We start from the raw sequence: 21,734 nt of genomic DNA on the forward strand, positions 1-21,734 counted from the left end.
ACACGACTGTCCACGACTAAGTCGAAATACGATATTGCTCCAGTTTATATTATATCAATGTACCTAATTATAATCAACTATAGGATTTAATTGATTATAAATAGTTATAATTTATTTTTTCTTAACCCTTGGCTCTAAATTTCTGTGTTTTTTATGTGTTTTGTATGTGTTTTATGTTTTTCAAGTCAAAATCAAAAAGTTTGTTCTGCAAGTAGGCCACAAAGGGCTCTTTAACATGTCACCTTTTTAAACAACCAGCGCTTTCGGAAAGACCATAATTACCAAAAAGAATGCGCTGCAAGAAACTTGGCAGAAAGAAATTTTTCAAAACAAAAAAAAAATACTAGCGAAATACATACCAATAGCGAAATAATACATAACAATATGTAGGTACTCAAAGAAAAATGTCATTAAAAAAATTACAAGGATGAAGTGATGAGTTTAATAAAAGACAATCTTATAAAAACAATTCCTTTAATTGGAAATATGCATTGTTAACCTGGTTATGTTCGTTAATTGATTGCCTTTTTATTAATCAATATTATTATTATTAGTACTTTGTACAACGATACCCCGACGGATATGACGCTGCATATTTTGAAACATAATTACATAAAATCAACAGCTATTCGGTTAGGTCAATGGCTATCGATATTGACTTTAAGCTGAATTTTCATTAAGAAACTAGGTTTTCGCATCGTACCTAGTTGCTTAGGTAATAATAGGTACTTATCGGCTTATAACTCGTAAACTCATCTGCCCCGCAATGTAATGCTAGTTGTTAGAGATTAATTGCATTATCTAGATTCGGGTTTACTTATTCATCGAATATACTGGTATACCTCCGTATTTATAATTAATCTCCGTTTTAGTTTGGAATCGGATGGCATTGGCTAGTTTCAACTTTGAATTTAACTAAATGTTAAGCAATATAACTTTTTCCAAGGAGTTCACCAGCAAGTTTGCAACAATAGCGTTTGCCATAGCATTAAGCCTTACAGAATCAGGCCGAGGGTCAACACTTCAATCAGTTCTAACAATTTGTGTAAAAGGCTTTACACAGCGGATATTGCAATGCACAGGAAGCGTCCTACCACGAAAACGTTATTCGCGGATCCAGGACTTGCGGAAATTAGATGGTCGAGCGAGGCGAGGGGTCGATTACGGACGATTAATCGATGTGTATAATAAAATTGCCTTGGAAATGGTGTATGCATTGTCACCAAGTGATATTGGAGCAGAAATCTTACAAATATTAAAAATGCGAAAGTTTGTGACTTCACGCTAAAACGGCTAGACGAATTTGGTTGACATTTGGTATATAAATAGCTGGAGATCTGAAATAACACATAGGCTACTTTTTCCGATGTTTCCACGGGATCGGGATGAAGACTGGAAATCACAACCGCTAAGTTTAGAGGCGTGAAATTAGGCACAGTTGTTTTATGTACTGCGGCAGAATAAAAAGGTTGACCAGTTTTCAAATACATTCATTTACACGTGGCAAGCACATGTTGCCTTTTTGAATTACATTATGACGGAAAATGTCATACTCGGTCGATAAAGCAGATACTGATAACTTATACTGAGCAAGCAAAAACAGACTTTAAGGTGGTCAATCTTTTCATTCCGCGACTGTGCAACGTTAATGAAATCCTAATGTATTTTTTGGGAATTGCCATGGAAATCCAGTAAAATCCCGGAATTCCAATTCAACTGCCAGATCTAATGGTTTACGCGTGCGAAGCCGCGGGTAAAGTCTAGCGTAGTAATAAATGGAATTTCCACAGTATGGTTAAAAAGTATCGACAAAATGTTTTGTATGAAATGACAACAATATTTGACGACTCTCACGACTACTATGTATTTCTCGCTGAAATTAGAGTCCAACCCGAATCTTTTTAGGAGTACATCACAAGACCGCAGATTTCCGATACGTTCACAACATGACCAAAAAGTAACAGTCATACCTTGTAACACTGCTTTATTGAAAAAAAGTATAATTGGCATGGGACCAAAAATATTTTAATAGAATACCAGCCCAAAAAACTAACCAATTCAAAAAAGCTTTACAATCAATTTTAATCGAGAAATGCTTTTATTCAATTAATGATTTTTTCAATGAATATACTTAGTGTACCCATGATACTACCCTATCTGTGACTTCCTTATTTAATTTTTTTTATTGGACATGTACCTAATCATTTGTTAGAATTATTTATTTAGATGGGAAATGACATACAACATTGAACTATATTACTGCTATTAATTGTACAAATTGTTTTTGACTGAGTTTTTTTTAATCAATGCTGCATGTTTGATTGTTTATTTTATTAAGTCGCTAGAATGTTTGGATGTACAACTAAACGAATGTGTAACTACAAAATATTTGTACGCCTGACGGCAAAACATAGAGTTCTATGAAATATTTAAATAAGATCTGTTTGTTGTACCTTACCTATGTTTGACAAATAAATTTATCATTATCATTATCATTACCTCTATACGTTTCGGCCACGGCTATAATGTAAGCAGTTGACCAACTAGCAATTAGCAATGTGGTCGAAACGTCGACGTATTTTTAACAATAAAATTAAATAGTAGTCATGATTAAGTTCCGATATACATACATTCAGTAATATGTTCCCAATCCGTACTGGGCCCGCGAGGGAACTACGTCCCAAGACCTCTCATTCTGTGAGGAAGCCTGTGCCCAGCTGTGGGAAGTATTCTAAATAGGCTGGGATGATGATGATGATGATAAAGATACATTAATTGTGAGTGAAAGTCGCGAAAGTAACATTCAGTATAGGTAGTCAACCTATATAGTATAATGCCCTTTGACTAATAAATTATTGTTTTTACGTGGATAGTGGCTACCATTTTGTATTTGCCATTTCAGCTTGGACCGTAGGTACTAATCCAGTTAACCGTTTGGAAATGTTAAGGTCATTTCGTACTAACAATAGCAGTAATATATTGTCTCTACCTAAATTGCATCGAGCCATTAGTTGTATGGTTCCACACTTTAATGGCGATTTCGAATGCTAGGTTAGGGTGTGCCTACCCTTCTAGACTTGTCTACAAAACATTCTCAGCTGCAATAAGAGCTTTTATATGCAACTAGCTTTAGCCCGCGGCTTTGCCGCGGTTATCGCGCGCAGTTCGCTCGGGGACTGTGCATTTTTTCGGGATAAAAAGTAGCCTATGTCACTCACTGGCCCATAAAAATCACGTCGATCCGTCGCTCCGTTTCGACGTGAAAGACGGACAAACATACAAACACATACATTTTTGGATTTATAATATTAGTTAGTATGGATTTATCCAGTCATTTGTATAATTATAAGGACGTAGCAACTACGGGAGGTGATACACTAGAGTATTATTAATAAGAGCCCTTAATGTCTTAGAAGAAGAAAAAAAGAGTTTAGTGTGTATACAGGCCCTTTACTTTGACTTCAAAGTCAAGCTGGTGAAAAGTGTGAAGCAAATTGAGGAAAATAATGGTTTATGTGGAGAAATCATTAGTATAATTGTTAAAGCGAGGCCGCGCACACTCGGAGCCAATCACTTCAAGAGGGCTGCTAATTCCGAGATGCTCATGTTACGAGTGGAAGCGAGAAGGAAAAAAAAGAAGCCTCATTTCTTATACTGTTATCCAAAACTTCAAGACCTGTATTATGCGTCAAGTTTCAAGTCAATTTAATTTCCTCGTCATTCAGTAGTTCACGGTACTATTTTACATATAATATATATTTTGGATTACTTTACTAGAAGATGCTGTGACAGGCGGGTCCGCTCAGCAACCAAATATTGCTAGATGTTGCTACTAACTACAGGAATGCTAAAAGTTTATAAGAGTCGAAATGAACCTTTCCAATCTTCCCGCGCCTCACACAATTGTACTCTGGACTCTCAGTTAGGTTGGCACACAATAAAAAAGTTTAATCGATGAAATCAGATGCGAATTAATGGTTTAAGTAATATAACTCGCTTTGTTTTCAGTGTATTGCCACTAATCCTATTACTTTAGCAATTAATCTCAATTTAATTAAATTCAATTGAATTATTTTTAATTAAACTCAATTGAATTATTTTTAATTCAATTAATTATAATTTAGCATGTCAGATTACGGTCGTTGTTTTGTTTTTTATTCGATTGGATGGCAAACGAGCAAGTGGGTCTCCTAATGGTAAGAGATCACCACCGCCCATAACCAGGGGTATTGCAGACGCGTTGCCAACCTGGAGGCCTAAGATGGGATACCTCACGTGCCAGTAATTTCACCGGCTGTCTTACTCTCCACGCCGAAATACAACAGTGCAAGCACTGCTGCTTCGCGACAGGATTAGCGAGCAAGATGGTAGTAGTCTTACTAAATTCCCCATTCAAAATATTTGATTTGCTGTTCAATTTAAGATTTTTAAAAGACAGGAGGGGAAAACCTTATATAGAAATCAACCTGCCCTAAAATTTATAAGTTTAAAATCATCAATCGCTCTATCTGATAACTTGAACCACAATATAAAGCTTGGTTGAGCTAGTTATCTGCACGGAAGTTAAAGGCAGCGGCTCTAAACTGAAAATATTAACAGCGATTATTCCGTTAAAGGCTCCCGTGACAGCCTCAAGGACTCCTAATGAGAAACATTAATATAACTGTGCAATTTTCTTGTCGTTAAACAAACTGGGTGTTATTTATTATGACACGGATCGTCCACGTGTGCAACAGTTCATCTATAGAAATAGGTGTAAGGGAAAAGTGTGGGAATTAAGATTTAAACAGGGATAACACAGATAAATATTAAACTACTTACTACACCACGAAATATCGTTATTTAATTTGAGCTACGTCGAGCATGCGTGTTGTATAATTTAATATCATATTGTGGATTTTTCAACATGTTATATCCAAAGTATTTATTTTACACAGTAGGTCTAAATAGTTAGTAATACTAATACTTTTTGAAGCCAGGGATCGCCAATGCTCGGCAATGCCCATACAGTGGGAATAGGAAAATCTTCGTCAGTTATTAAATTGATTCCTTTATACAGTCATAGACTCTTAGTACGTTTTGAAACCAAAGCACTAAGTACACAAGAGCATATCAAATTATACTTACTTGACATGATAATAAGGGTCAAAATAGTATACACCTCTAACATATATCTAGTTTCATATCGATCCCAAGCCTTTTTAATAAACAGCGTCGTAAGAGTTTGAATCAAATTCTGTTCTATTTAATTGACAGTGTTTGTGACCTTTTATTAAACAAGATTACATATGTTTAGCAGGTTGACAGTTTGATGCAGTATGTCATACTCAATTGGTAAAGCAGATTATTACTCATACTGAGCAAAGGAAAATAGATCTTAAGGTGACGAATCTTTTATTACTCCGACTGTACATGATTTAATCAATAATTTTATAAAAATCAAAATTCAAGCTCAACTTATGGCATAACTTAATAAATAAAGTAGGAACTTCTCAGTTCTTACAATATCACAAAAACTTCTCCAGTTCCTGACGATTCTAACATAACTTATATTCACATGTCTAAAATCACATTGAACTTTCCGGAATGCAATTTTTTTGGTCTAAAATAATGATATTCATCATTATACCTAGTATCTATTTCTTTGAAATTAGTTTTGATCAGATAAATAAATTCAGACTTAATGCACTAAATAAATAAAATATTGGACTATAATGATAGAGAAAGTAATTAAAATACATAAAGCAACGGCAGTAAGAATTTCAAAAAATTGATATCTAACTAAAGAAATGGACTAGTTAACACAGCTAAATAAAATATTTACGTCTGCCATCACTCCAAACAACGTTTGGTCAGATCAGACATTCTAAATAGGTACTCTGTTTACGAGAAAAATTGTAAACCACAACATTAGCTACAATTTTAATTAAAACGTCGATGTTGTTTATGATGCAGCAACAGATTAGCTTTAATCTCAGTGTTTTAAATAGCTGACATGCGTTATGTGGGGATTCATCGTTAGTCATAACATGTAATCATACGTCAAACTCTCCCTGATTTGCATGAAAATACAAACATGTTAAAGAAAAATATTTGAAATTTATATTACCAGGTATACCAGGTACCAAAATAACACACCTCACCAAATTATCGTTTGTCACTTTGACAATTACCTTTCATATGTTTTTTTTTCTATAATCACAAAAGATTTTATTTGTTAATTATTTCCTATTTTTTTTTATTGTATAATTATTTAAATTCATAAGTAAAAATTTATATGCAGAAAGGCAAGACATGAAGGACAGGACATCAAATTATTGTACAACTATATATTCAATTTAATAATTGTATATAGGAACTCATGTTTGACAAATAAATTATCTTTATCTTTATCTTTATCTTTGCATTCCGCAGACCACTGGCATGACACCACTTATGTACGCCGTGAAAGACAACCGCACATCGTTCGTGGAGAGGCTCATTGAACTGGGCTCTGACGTGGGAGCAAGAAACAATGTGAGTATAAACCTTATCATTATCATCTTAATGGACGGCAATTGCCGATAAAAGGTCTCCAAGGAGTTCCTTGTGTATCCAATAGTGTTCACCATTTTATTAATCGTAAACCTTAAAAACATCTCAGCCGCAGTGTTAAGAGTTAGGATATAATAATAGTAATGATTAAAACAGGTTTACTACGCTGAGTTCTACATACGATTAAGGAGATTATTGAGATCAGTTGTTTAATGCCATTAATAATGAAAAATTTAAAAAAGATCACTCTTTCGTCAAAAAGTTAGCTACTGTGGCTTGTTTTTGTGGTGAAACAATAGAATCATGGGTAGTCACTAGTCAATATTAGGACTAGGTAGGTCATGAAATGGAAAGGCCATATGTGTTTCTGATAATCTGAATTGCGTACCATGTGTAAACATCTAAAGTATATCCATAAATACTATGCAAATAGGTTACTTAAATCTGGCACCCATAATTTTGCATATTATTAAAAAGAAAAAGTAGGTGATATCGATTGGCCACCCGATGTTAGGGGTACAAGTAATTTAGAACACACGAGTACTCGTAATTACGACCTTACGTCTTGGCAAAGTGGAACGATGGAGCAATTTGCCGTGAGCTGAGCTCGTAGTGCAATATCAAGCCTGCTTTCCACTAGAAACTTCAATTCAGTTAAAAAAGCGGGTAGCTTTATTGTCACAAAATATGTATCCAATCAAGACAACAGTTTAGGGGACGGAATAGTGAGCAACTTTAACAAGTTGGTGTGCTTGTATAATAAGAAGAAGGTCAACAAACACACGCGTTCACGCTTCTTTCTGTACAGCACAAAAAACACTTTTTGACGAGAATTTTGTTATGGGAAATATTCTTTGCAACTAAACAACTAAGCAATTAAAACTATACGCTTTCGCTATCTTACGTAGCATAAATTCCAAGACATAACGACGACAGGTGACCTTGTCGACTCGACAACGAAAAAATGCTTTAAAAATTGCAACTTTCAGGACTAAGTTTCGAGGTTGTTGCCAGACATTCTCAGACTTGACGGATTCTATATAATAATTTAGTATAATAGAAATGCAAAACCTTGGGATTTTAGAGACATTTTTGGGAAATACCGGCGTGATTGTGAGATAGTAAGTTTTGAATTACAAATATGTTATTAAATACTACATCGGCCTCATAGTGCTTAAAATCTTTAACTTAGATGAAGTGACGCGCTTGATGAAGGTACTCGTACGTAGGTCATAAAAGTATAGTCGTTTTCTTATTTTTGCCCACTGTGTTCTTTCTTAATGTAGCCTAGAAGAAGCGGTCTCACTGAGCAACAAATAAGAATAAAAACTCCATAAAATAGAGAATAATTACAATTAGTTAACTCCTAACTTTCAAAACCGTTCGAGCTACATCATTGTCACAAAGCAAACACCACAAGCAATGTCAAATAGCTTTCACTACATCTCAGACTTGACCTATTTCAGTGCTTTAGTTTCGACCTAAGGCCTAGCTACGTCACAGATTGAGCGATAAGCGGCGATTTATGCCCATAACCGCAGGCCATCGAGGCCACGCCCTGCGCCCCGTTACGATGAATGAAAACCACGTGAACCGAGGCTTAAGTTTTGGTTAATGCTTAGAAATTATGTCACGTAAGTAAATTAATTTTAGTGGCGATCGTTAAAGAAATTGTCTTGAGTAAGTATTACTGATCGGAGCTACTTATGTACATATTAACTAACTTAAAGTATACCAACATGGTATTTAGGTATTTTGAATACTCTTAATTCTCGGATTGATAACTGTAGCAAGAAAGAACATAATTAACTAGGTTGCCGTCGGGAAACCCCACACTAGAGCTATCTCTCTCCTAGCATGTGTTATGCGGTCCAAAGTCCAAAGAAAGAGAGTTGTAAGTTGTGTTTACGCATTCGAGCCTAGAAACTGTGATAGCGCGATGTAGAACAAGATGACGCCATCAGCGCCAGCGAGTCATAAAAGCACCTTGATTCAATTAATAGATGGCACTAAGATTAGGTATATCGTTATTAAAACGGACCGCACAGCCTAGTGGTTGTTATAGTGCCCTGACTATGAAGCTAGAGGTCCTAGGTTCGAATCCCGGTAAGACCAGTCGCTTGCAATCTTGGATTTTTCTATTTTCCTATCTATCTATATATAAGAATTATCAGTCGTCTAGTAACCAAGTTAAAAGCTTTGCTTAACTTGAGATTGGTATGGTCGGTGGAAGTTTTTGGAGTTTCTATTTATTTATTTTATTAACAAATACTCTACTTTCGTTTCCGATATCCTGTCAATCATTCAAAGGTTAACTTTCTTTCATTCTAAGGCATCACATTTATCCGTCAAATAAATTTAATCAATGGATGGTGAAACAGGGGGTTAGATTTCTAAATGCTACAAATAAACAGAAATAGTATGCCAACGATTCCAGATATAAAGAGTAAAAAAAAACAGTTCAATCCCAACTAAAGTTTCATCTTTTAGGTTATGTCGTTCCAGGTTAAGTACATGCTTGCCTCTGAACTAGAGCAAGAATTAGAACTTAAGATTTGCACGACGCATCGACTTTTACCTTTCTAATTAAGCTAAGCCTCTACGGCGTAGAGCCTCGAGGCTCTACGCCGTAGAGGCTTAGCTTAATTAGAAAGAGGCGAAACACTCCAACTGTAACTGTTTCGTAGCACACAACAATTCATATGAAATTCTCCTTCTTACCTTATTAGCTTCCACTTAAAGTTCACTAAAATATTTTTACAAGCTTTTATTTAGTTTCACCTAAAGGCTCGGCGTGAAAGAACTTGCCAGCCTTATAAGTACGTTGAGGATTACCAGGGGTAATACCGGACGGATTTCAGACTAGTTGAGAGAGCCTGAAAGAGATGTAGAGGCACTTTTAATGCTTAGAGAATAAGGTCTCTAAAAGGAATATATCCGATGCTATCCCTTCTGAAACGTATAAAAATTGGAGCCACAAATAACTACAAACTTAAGTATACCCGTTAGATTCTTTTTTTTTCGTATTTTGGTATCCGATCTTGCCCCTGATACAAAATTTAGGCAAATCTGTGTCAAAAATTTTTATGGTACTAGCAAAACAAACAGAAAATATATGATATATAACGGTTACCCATAATAATTATTAAATACTTTATAATTTCTATTTATGATTTATATTTATAAAACTTTTAGTGGTTTACTGAAACTTTGTGTAAATATTATCTATGTGTAACGAAATGGAATATGTGTAGCAGATATAAGAAATAGTAAAAGGGACAAAAATTAAAACAAAAAATAAGTAGGTGCCCAACAAGTTACTTATATTCCAGGTCTTTAAAAATATTGAACTAAGTAATAATCTTAACAAATTCTCATAATTTGGTATAAGGTACTAGTAAAAATTAACATATATTAAACCTTTAACAAAATAATCATGAATCAAGCCTCTTGTAATTATCAAATGATTTATTTAAGTAGGTAAGTACTTAGGTTTGGAATCACTTTATATTAGTTAAGTAGCAAAGAAAGCAATAGTTAACAAAACTTTTGTAGTCGTGTATTGTTTAGAGGTAACTAACAAACATATTCGTTCTTGTCAATCTTCATAACTTATGGCAATAAAGGGAAGAGAAATTGTTAACTATTATTTGTTTTCATTGCATAATCCATATTTACGTCTATTTCACGTTTTCGATTGCTGGAAAGTTAATTGAAAGAGATCGCTCTTTAACGATAAAACCTCAAACAAACACTAAAAGTGTTTAATCTTTTATGTTGTGTATAGATATAATATCGATATTGAATGTCGGATGTCGATAGATGAGAAGTCACTATGACATGTCAAAATTGCCGCGAAAATTCCGGGCTCTGACAATCACATTTAAAATCACAGAGAACATTTTAACAATCATGAAAATTGCAAATTTGACAACCACTGCTGTATTTGAAATGGGTAAAGATCGGATAGATCTCTTCCGATCTTTGACTGCGAGGGATAAGATCGGATATCGGTCTACAGCGATCATAGGTCTGTTTGGGCCGGATTTTTTTAACTACCATCTTGTGAAACTAATTAATCTGACAAAATAACCACAAAAAAAGCACCAGTTTCATCAAAATACACAAACAGAATTACAGGAGTAAGAACGGAGAGACAAAAAAAACACGAAAATTACCTTGCTATGTTTAACGGCGCGTAGCACGCGTCCGACATCACGGAGAGGTTGTCGGAGACCGGCGGCCGAGACAGAATAAAATGGCGTCTTGCGCATTGTTGCCAACATTAAGAAATATAGCCAAATTCAGCGGTAATTTGATTGCTACGGTCTTCCCCCACATCCGGTATTACCCCAACGTACCTATTCCTATCCAGAAACTCAGTCGCAGCCCGCAAGTCTTTTCCGGCCTCTGCAGTAATGTACTATTTCTGTTGATTGTATTATCATCAACATCATTCTACATACATACATACAACAAGTACTTATAATAAGTATCAATAACTAGCAGAACATTGACCCGCCAGGAATCAAAATGTCAAATCTTGACTGAGTCACGTCGGAACTGACTCAGGATCACTAGTTTTTCAATTTCACAACAGTGACGTCACCAAACAAGCTTGAAGGTGACCAATGTCACGCACGCAAACTTCAAATTATCGCGACGGAGTACTTGTAATAACAACGTAGGTATGCCAAATCATTGCTGAAAAGGCCCTTCATTGATTTTGTTGACGACTTTATAATATCATCATTATTACATGTAAATATCACTATTATGTAGCACTAGTAATTAGGTAGTAGAAGATCCGTTTAAGAACGACCTTCACTCATCCGTTTATTTAATAAAAAGCATTTTATAGTTAACTAGCTGTTGCCCGCTACTTCGTCCGCGTAGAAGTATGAAAAATAGGTAGTTTACGTCCTATTCTCAGACCTACCAAACAAATATACACAAATAATCTAATAGAAATCGGTCAAGCCGTTTCGGAGCAGTTTGGTCACAAACACTATGACACGAGAATTTTATATATTAGATATAGTATGAAAAAAAAATTACCGCGAGCGGGTTGCCTAAAAATTCCTGGCCAAAAAGTAAAAAAAAACTACGACTGTCATGCAAATTTGAACCAGATTATTTGGAGCTAGGTAACCCTAAATCATCATGTTTGCAGTGAAATAGCGCTAGATTAATTGGATGAAAAGAACTAGCATTGATAAACCTGCCAACCCGTAGTTATGCCACGATAAAATAGACAACCCAACGTTTATACATTTTATAGGCTTCATACTGTCGGTATTCAAATTTATTCATTAAATTCATGAATATAATTGTTATGTATATACTTAGTTATTTCATTTGTATAGCATGCTTCATATATCAGTGCCAGCTATTTGCATGCCTTATAGCGAAGCATAGCGATACCACCCAATTTTATGTAACACCTGTAACACTAATGACCTATGTTCACAAATAAATAATATTGATTGATTGATCGACCTGATGTATTAAACAAAAAGGATTTTTTTATTATAGTTTGGCCAGGATTTTTTTAGCAATCCTTTCACGATATATTTTTTAACATACAAAAAATTATATAAAATACTTTTCATCCATTAAAAAGATGGATGCAAATCCTTTCTAATTCGGATCTTAGACTATATCTCCATACTGTATCACAGAATAGATAATAGTACAACCATTACAACTATATTTCATCTAAATCGGTTCGGCACTTTAAACGTGAAACTGTAACAGAAAGACAGGGCTACTTTCGCATTTATAATATTAGGAACTGTCGAAGTATATGAATAAGAAACGTTTATGTTGCCGCTACATAAGTATAATAACTTCGTAATCTAGCCACTCGACTTACAGATTGGTTTCATAGTATGTACAGTTTACTGCAATTTAATAAGGCTAAACCCGGATACATCTTGTCGACTAGTGACTGAGTAGTCTACTGTATACATGGTTGTAATCAGCTGATTTTGCTACCGTTAAAAATATTGTACCTACATAGATGATTAAAGGTTTTTTTTTTGACAGGACAACTACAATGTACTACACATCTCGGCGATGTATTCAAGGGAAGATATAGTCAAGCTCTTGCTGACGAAGCGAGGTGTCGACCCGTTTGCTACTGGAGGGGTGAGACAAATCACTATATTTTTATTGTGTCTCCATATCTTTGTATTTTGCCAACACGTAGATATATCGTTGAGTTGTTTTGTTTTTCTATTTTTGAATATATGCCTATTTCTATGTGGATACAATTATTATCTAAGTACAATACGCACGAGTAGGTAGTACTATACCTAATTTCTATCGTCAAATTACAACTCTCCTAATCGTGTTCAAGAGAATGTTAAACGAAATAGCGGTGGAATTATATTTTTCTCAATTATTTTAAACAGGAACTAAAATTGAAGGAGATAGAAAATGTCGTAAATTACTTTTTCACCTCAGCACCTCAAACAGGCAGGTTTTGCTATGAGAAATCAGTGAGCAAAATCGCATTTTGCTCACTCCGTGAGACAAAGTAACTTTTTAATTATTTTTTTTTAAATGCTGACTACAGTGTTGAGTCTACACACTGAATTCCAAATATTTGAACTTTACTTTGATCTGTCATTTCACTTCAACGCGAAAAAAGCGAGAAATAGGATCAAATGTGTTGATTACAATCTTAAATTTTTGGTATTAAAAATATATTGATACATGACAACGAAATATTTCCAAAATGTAAATTTTCCCGATCTTTTAATAAAGTATGCAACCTCGTTGCACGAAAGCCGCTTCTCTTGTTTTTTTTTTTATAAAAGAATTCCGTATACTGCCTCTACAGTTGGAATAAATATTTGTTAAATTGAATGAGTTTTTAACAAATCTATTTATGTTTATGTAATAGAAATCTTAATTAAATTCATATTTAATGGTTTATTTATAATAAATTATACGTTTATTGTTCAAACTTTTAATGACCCCAAGATGAGGCTTTATGCAGTATTAAAAAATAAGTGTGACATATAATATAGCACGACATATAATATATGAGATTTGTATTGTATCTACTGGACACTTTATTATGGTTTTAAATGTGATTATTATCTTTGTTTCTTAATAATTGGATTATATTTTAAAAAAAATGTGTTCGTTTTGTAAACAGGTAAGTATATGTGGTTTTATTCTTATGTTACATTTAAATGATGTTCTCGCTGCTGAGGTGAAAAATTGTATGTGTCACACGAGACCAAAGTTTTTTTGCATCTCGTGTATTTGAATCCCTTGATGCTCTCAGGATCCTAAGCTAGAATCACTCGCTGACGCTTGTGATTCAATTGTAGAATCCTTCGCTTCCTCGGGATTCAAAATCAACACTCGCACCAAAAAACGACTTTGCTCTCTTGTTGCACAAATAACTATTCCTCGCGCTTTGGTAATTTGACTTTATATCTGGACAAAATAAAAAAATAACTGTTTAACTCAACTGATGTATATACGATTACTTTACTAATTTATGTATTCATTCATTCATGTATAGAGGACATAAAATATATATTGATCCAATTGTATTGTTGAATTCAGATTCTACCTGACTAGAAACGACTCAAAATAAAATAAGAAAAAAACTGTTGAGCATATTTTATTTTTATTTTCTGGCCTGACATAGCGTCAGATCGGGTGCTATGGAGGTCAAGAGGGGAGGCCTTTGCCCAGCAGGGGGAATGGGGATATTTAATATCATATAGGCTATTCAAAGTAAATCGCAAGTGCGAAAATATTTCGCTATCTAGCATGATTTATTAAGATTGTTTTTTTGGATAATTTAATGAATCAGGCGTTACTTTGCGGAGGTCCATATCAATGAACTAAAATAATTTCCTTGCTCACCCGCGACCTTACGATAGCTAAGCTTATGCAAAATATGCGTGTTCATGCAGTTCCTCCACCTCCCCACTGTAAGAACACACACAAATCACAAAAACCCATCTATCACCACCACCACACTACACTGACGCGTTTCGAACTCAACCAGAGCTCATCTTCAGAGTGACACAACCGTACACCATGCTACCAGTTGTTAGACTAACGAACCACAACCACCGTTTTAACTTGTCACTGTAACTCCCAAGTACCCACATACGTTTTATGAAACAAAACCAAACTACCCACAAATTATTAATACATTTTTTAACCGTCCTTCAAAACTACCTTGTTTTTTATTTATTTACTGTCAAGGCGTGCATTAATGAGCAGGTAAATTTAGTTTCATCTCCCTTGCTACGGCTTGGATCTAATTTCAGCAATGGTAGTTAATAAAACATGCCTTGACAGTAAATAAATAAAAATCAAGGTAGCTTTGAAGGTATTAATAATTTGTGGGTAGTTTTGTTTTGTTTCATAAAACGTATGTGGGTACTTGGGGAGTTACAGTGACAAGTTAAAACGGTGGTTGTGGTTCGTTAGTCTAACAACTGGTAGCATGGTGTACGGTTGTGTCACTCTGAAGATGAGCTCTGGTTGAGTTCGAAACGCGTCAGTGTAGTGTGGTGGTGGTGATAGATGGGTTTGTGTGATTTGTGTGTGTTCTTACAGTGTGGAGGTGGAGGAACTGCATGAACACGCATATTTTGCATAAGCTTAGCTATCGTAAGGTCGCGGGTGAGCAAGTAAATTATTTTAGTTCATTGTTTTTTTGGAATCTTTTTGTATTTTTTATTTCAATTCCAAATTTTTACTTTTACGGTCATCCCGTAAAACCTAAATTGAAAATACAAACTGAAATATAGATGCACAGAAAAACCAGAAAAATAAGACCAACACTGGGAGTTTGTATTTCCAATTTAGCATGATTTATATTATTGTCCATGTAGAGTCGGCAACAGACTGCGGTCCACCTCGTGGCCAGCAGGCAGACCGGCACCGCAACCAGCATTCTGAGGGCGCTGCTGACGGCCGCGGGGAAAGATATACGACTACGAGCCGACGGAGTAAGTATCATTTTGTCCCGTTAATGTTAAAATCGGCAGCACCCAGAAGACATCGTCGACAGTTCCCTGCATTTCACGGCGGCAGAGAAGTATTTTATCTATAAGCGACCATTCCTATTCTCTTTTCGGTAGGTATACCAAATATCGTTCGATGTTACCCGCTGTAACTTTCTCCAGTTCCCGAGGAGAAACATTTTTTTTTACGGTTTATTGACCTAAGAATCCAATCGTAGACAAGCACATAGCAAAAAATATATACTTTTACATTTCAATTCCAAACTCATTAAAATTATTCAAGCTGATGTGCAGTAGCCATTTATCATGCGTCTGGCGAATAAACCTGAAATGATAGACCTTTATGCAGGTTACAAATTGAAGAAATGAACGACGCGCTACATGGGCACTTGAATTTTATACCATTGCTGAGGGACTTTACATTGTATACGATTGTGATAGAGATGTTGAGTCTCGGGCAGACGGGTGGTGCATCGTTAGCGGATCGCGTGCAGCGGCGTCGCCTGGCACCGCCGTCCCGGCGTTCAGGAACTACCCCCCCAAAACGCCCTCCAACTGTAAACAAATCCCTCGCCCACGCCGAACCCAAAACCGATCCGCGTTGTAAATGAATAAAAACTAATAAAACTTTACATTAACCGAGCACTCACGCACACGCACAAAAATTCTGACAAATATTAATTATTTGCCTAAACCCTGTAACCCGCAATCAAAACAGTGAAATACTCAAGGCTGCAAGGACATGCCGCCGTAGTAAGCCGTACCTCCCCCCTGCGAATAGAAACAGCTAATTATCCGTCGAGCTTTAGCCTACGAGTAAACGTCACAACACGAATTTACAATGCAAATTAGGCGCGGAATATTAGTTACAACGTCAGAACTGGATTTCAAAATTACTAATTTTATTACAATAAGTCTCAGTCAGTCCCTGGGCGCGACCAGGACGAGACCTCTCCGCCATGCCCTGCCCCGAGCCCGGGCCGTAGGCTGGCTACGATGGAGGACCACGTACGTATTGCGCCCGTCGGCGACTCATCGTTGCGGACGGCAATTGTTTCCAGTTTTGCATGCATCGGAATTGAATGAGCAGCACGATAGTCGATCGATTTTGCATTCCCCGTACGAAGATTGCACATAAGTTTGGAAGTATTGTCTGTGGTGTAACAGTTAGCGGCCGTTTCGTGCCGTGCCTCGCCGCAGCCGTGAGTAGCACTGCACCGTATGGAGACTGCATTCACTTCAGTGCGGGCTGGGCGCGACCGGTGGCGATAATGTCTGACAGCGGAGCGGATGCCCCGAGGAGCGCGAACCTGCTGCGTGGCGGTGCGCGCAGCCCGCCGGGCTCCTCGACCCAGCAGGCCAAGGATCTGCAGAAGCTCGAGCTGAGTTTTATCGAGTTGAACAAAGAGAAAGCGCGACAGAGGGAAGAGAGGGAATGGAAAAAGTTAATTCGCGACCTGGTGTTACAGAGGGGCAAGATCCCGCTCCTTCTGGCTGTGGAGGCGGGCAACCAGAGTATGGTGCGCGAGCTGCTCAGCGCGCAGACTGCCGAACAACTCAAGGTAAAATACATTCATTAGGACGCCTGACTCTTGGCACACTGAATCATTTGTACTCACAATCAGTTCAACATTATTTATTAGGCGCCATTTAGGCGCTGTGCTATTAAACTGCCAATCTAGTAATGGGTGGTAAAAATCTCAATTTCATTACCTATATATTATATGGTTCACTTTATTATTTAAAAAAAAAACAATATTTAACTTACCTTGTGCATATTTAACAGCATTAACTCATGATCTTGAACTAGAAATGTTTTCTCTCAAATACAACTCAAGGTAAAGCGTCTCTCTTTATTTTTTCTATGCCATGATCGAAATGTTTTCATCGATATTTTATCGTTTACAATATTTTTTTTAATTTTTTCGAGCTATCAAGAATACGCCTAGCTTTAATGTGCTTTTCTTTCCTGCATTTATACAAATGTCTAGAGTTTATTTGTAGGCGTTGAAGATTTAAAGCGGAATTTAAATAATTAGTAAGTACCTGGGCGACCGACCGAGAGATAAGACCAAGCTCGATCGATTTGTCATCCCTGAAAACCCCTACATACCAAATTTCACAGAAATCGTTGGAGCCTTTTCCGAGATATATATATTTATACGAGTATACATACAAACATACACACACACATATACGTGTGTGTGTGTGTGTGTGTGTGTGTGTGTGTATGTATGTATGTATACTCGTATAAATATATATTTATAAGCACATAAGCTATCTATCTATATATATAAGAATTTCTCATTTAAAGGTATTAGATAGATAGATAGCTTATGTTAAATCAAGATCTTGGTTTATTATTCGGTTGATTATCTTCCCATAACAAGGTCGTGAATTTCGTTATTTGGCCCTAAGCCACTGATTTTCACTTATTATTTTTAAACTTTTATAAATACCTATGTATTATGTCTCGTTTCCATCAAAACGTTTAGGTACTTTTTTATGAATTTCTCACTTAACATAGGTACGAGTAAGTTTGCATTAACGTTTTCCTTATGCACGTAATCGATTTTCTTGCACGTTACGTTTTCAGCCTGTCATGTCATAGAATAAATATGGTCACGAATCACTGTATATGGTTTAAATGCCTAATAAGTCGTCTTGCACTTTATTTCTAATAATTAATTTTAATTTTACAATAGGTCAACATATTTATCTTAGGTTGTTAAATACAATTATTTCATTATACATTAAAAATCAATTTTCAATTTCAATAAAAAAGTTACAAAAAGAATACAAATTCAAATTAAATAAAAAAATATTGCACTTTTTAATTTTCAGCTTTTATGTTTTCGTAATTCAAACTATTCAAAGGGGAAAAGGTCGCCTGCTGATAGTGTCACTCAAGTGTCTGTCTATCTTTCTATATCACAGCTAATTTGTTCCGAATGTATTGAACCGATTAAGTGACCTAAACAAGAATTTTGAAATAATTGCCACTTTTTGAGGGTAGGTACAAAATTAAAAATTATTATCGACATATTTATCGTAGGTAACCTCTCCACGCGAGATCTATTTAACTTGTCTGTTCTTTTATAAAGCATGATTACGTATTAATTCATTGCGCGGAGTTGAGTTTATCAACTTACCCAAATCACAGCGGCACTTAACTAATTATTAATTAAAGTTCTCATAATTGCAGTAATGAAAGATAGACAAAATTACTGTGGCCGCTATAACAACAAATACTAAAAACAGAATAAAATAAATGTTTATGGAGGGCTCCCATACAACAAACGTGATTTTTTGCCGTTTTTTGCTCGATATTAATAACGGCAACAGGTAGCCGCTTCAAATATTCATAGAATATTCAGTCGTATATTCACTAAGGAACCCTTCATACGCGAGTTCGACTCGCACTTGGCCGGTTTTTAATCTTTATGGTTTGAAATGAAATGAAAATCTGCGTTCTTCGCATACCAATTCCCTATCGCTGAGTCATTCATTTGGTTTAACAAAAAATTTTAAAATAACAAATGAAAACTGCATTTAAATCCGGTACTTCGTATTTGACAATATCATTGTGCTATATACAGATTCGTCGTTAAATTTCACGACCAAGAAATGATAATTACTTACCTACCTGCCTTATGAATAAATAAATTCGATCAATGACGACGTTTACACGCAAAAACATTAAGCTAATAAATATTCAGGCTACCTCTAACTCGCGCTATGTATAAATACAGTCAGTACCGAGAACAATGTATTAAAGAAATTAAAAAAAAATGTTATTGTAACAATAGTAAGCAACAGAGACAACAGGAATATCTTAAAGCATGGCAATTATTGACTCTAGTTAGTCCTAATAAATGTCTACTTAAATAATTTTCTTCCAACTATGCTTTAATTTCATCACAATTACGTCGCTTTATGTTTTTGAAATAATCATGTATGTTAGGAAGAACAAATGTGATTTTCCCACTAACGTCGATAAGCCAAAGGCTACTAGAAACACAGGGAAGCTTAAAGTTCCATCTTACAGACTGGCTAAAACCAAAAAGTCTTTTCTGGGAAATTGCATACGTTTTGATATAAAATTCCAAAAATATTACAAATGAAACGGATACAAAATTCAGATCTATTGTCAAGAAGACATTAATATCAAAGGCGTATTATAAAGTTAATGATTATATCATGGCAGGGATATTTGGAAATAATTCCGATCCGCATTAGCGATCCCTTCAAATAGCGAACCTACTGTGTTAAAAATAAAGTTGTGTTATAATACTTGTGATGTATACATATCATTTAATAATATTGTAAATCTGTTTTTAAAAAAATATATATACCTCGTTGAGTTTCTTGCCGGATTCTTCTCAGCAGAGGTTTTTCCGAACCGGTGGTAGATTTTTTTTGACATTCATAAGTGCTTGTTATAGCCTAAATTGAATAAAGATATTTTGACTTTGACTTTGACTTTGATCATAACCGCACTAAATACCCAGCACAAAGCGGGATTTTTCTGCTCTAGAGCAGAAAAAAATTATGAAAATCCTTTATTGCATTGTTTAAGATTTTTTTTAATTGCACCAACAAAGAGGTAAAGTATTTTTGCTATAAAATTAGCCTGCATAGTGTAAAAAAAGTCTAGTGTTAGGTTGGTCAACCTGACGGTCTTATGAAATTTGACAGAATGCGTACAAAAAATTGTTGCCACCAATCCTACCAAAAATAGTAAGTAGCCGTCTATTTAAAAAAAACTGTGTGTTTGGTTGGCCAACCTGGTGCGCATCCGAAATTTGACAGATCGCAGGTAAAAATATCTGCTAACTAATAAAGTAAGAAATTAAAAAAAAAACAAAGGAACCTTGCGAATTTTTCGTGGTCATTTTTTGAGAGTGCGTATGTAAACTTACTCACAAAAATGGAATCATCGAGTGCTAGTGACATTTCTTTCATATTAATTATTTAGCATGAGTTTTTTTTTCGTCTACTATTCCTGTAATAGTTGAAAGAAAAGCAGATTATGCACCTCCCATTAAGTAATTTATATTGCCCTTGTGCTTTTTAAAGCCCTCGAGGACGCTCGGGCTCCAAATCGGCACTCGGTGCAGTAATAAATAACTTTCTGCTTGGTGCAACAATCTACTATATAAAACCGCTAATTCACCTTTATAATTAAATAAACAATGTGATAATTTCATTATTAATTGAGTTTTCGTTGGAATTAATAACGAAATGACTACTACGTTATTCAAGTAAAAGAACCGGCCAAGTGCGAGTCGGACTCGCGCACGAAGGGTTCCGTACCATTATCTATACAACATTAGACATTAGAAAAAAACGGCAAAAAAACATACCAAGTTTGTTGTATGGGAGGGGAGCCCCAATTCAATATTTATTTTATTCTGTTATTAGTATTTGTTGTTATAGCAGCTACAGTAATACATCATTTGAGAAAAATTCAAGCGTCTCAGTAATAGGGCACGGAACCCTAAGAAGGAACGTCTAACAATAACGGATCTAAATAAGTACAACTACACTTTTATTGATTTTCATTCGACCCATGGCTCAGGGGGACTACTACGAAATTCAAAAATCGAAGTTCGTATCGTACTGTCTCTATCACTCTCGTATTAAATAATATGAGCGTAAGCGGGACGGCAAGATACGAAGTTCAAATTTAACACTTCGTACTAAAGGGCCAGTTCGTTGATAGGAATACCCTGATAAATATTATTATTATTATTTTGTATAATAATATAATGTCACAGTCATTATCAGAAGAAAAACATCAAATTTATAACTCACTTTTTTACCTTCTTTTACTAAATAATAGTAGATGTAGACAATTGCTGGCTGAGTATGAGTATTAAACGGACGAGCTTGCGAGTCCGTTTAACTAATACGAAGCCAGCAATTGCTATTCCAGCCGAGACTAATATAAAGCTTTTCTCAAAAATGGGGAATAATTCTGAAATAGAATAAACTTTTTCTCAAAATATATTGTAAAATTTAATTTTATTCCAATATTTTTCTTATGCTTCCCGCCTTTTTTCATTAAAAATAAACTGCAGGTGTATTTTTCCACCGAAAACACCACAAGCTATTTCAGACCCAATAGAAAAAGTCCGGAGTTCCAACAAAATATCTGATACTGGCCATTAGACTTGGCTGTATACGACT

The 21,734-nt window shown here is 35.4% G+C and overlaps 2 protein-coding genes across 2 annotated transcripts in view; one reads left to right on the plus strand and one right to left on the minus strand.

Moving 5' to 3' along the window:
* LOC141431748 (medium-chain acyl-CoA ligase ACSF2, mitochondrial-like) overlaps positions 1 to 21,734 on the minus strand; it is a gene marked incomplete at its 5' end in the record, with an annotated part of 134,319 nt that overhangs the window by 41,459 nt on the left and 71,126 nt on the right. The gene's annotated exons all lie outside the window — the stretch shown is intronic.
* The window catches only part of LOC141432051 (uncharacterized), a 53,484-nt gene that overhangs the window by 18,225 nt on the left and 13,525 nt on the right, over positions 1 to 21,734 (plus strand). The window contains 4 exon segments of the mRNA XM_074093424.1: positions 6,415 to 6,516; positions 12,583 to 12,684; positions 15,411 to 15,527; positions 17,012 to 17,104. Coding sequence (XP_073949525.1) covers positions 6,415 to 6,516; positions 12,583 to 12,684; positions 15,411 to 15,527; positions 17,012 to 17,104 — 414 coding nt within the window.

Source organism: Choristoneura fumiferana, chromosome 10, assembly GCF_025370935.1.
Source record: "Choristoneura fumiferana chromosome 10, NRCan_CFum_1, whole genome shotgun sequence".
Lineage (NCBI taxonomy): Eukaryota > Metazoa > Arthropoda > Insecta > Lepidoptera > Tortricidae > Choristoneura > Choristoneura fumiferana.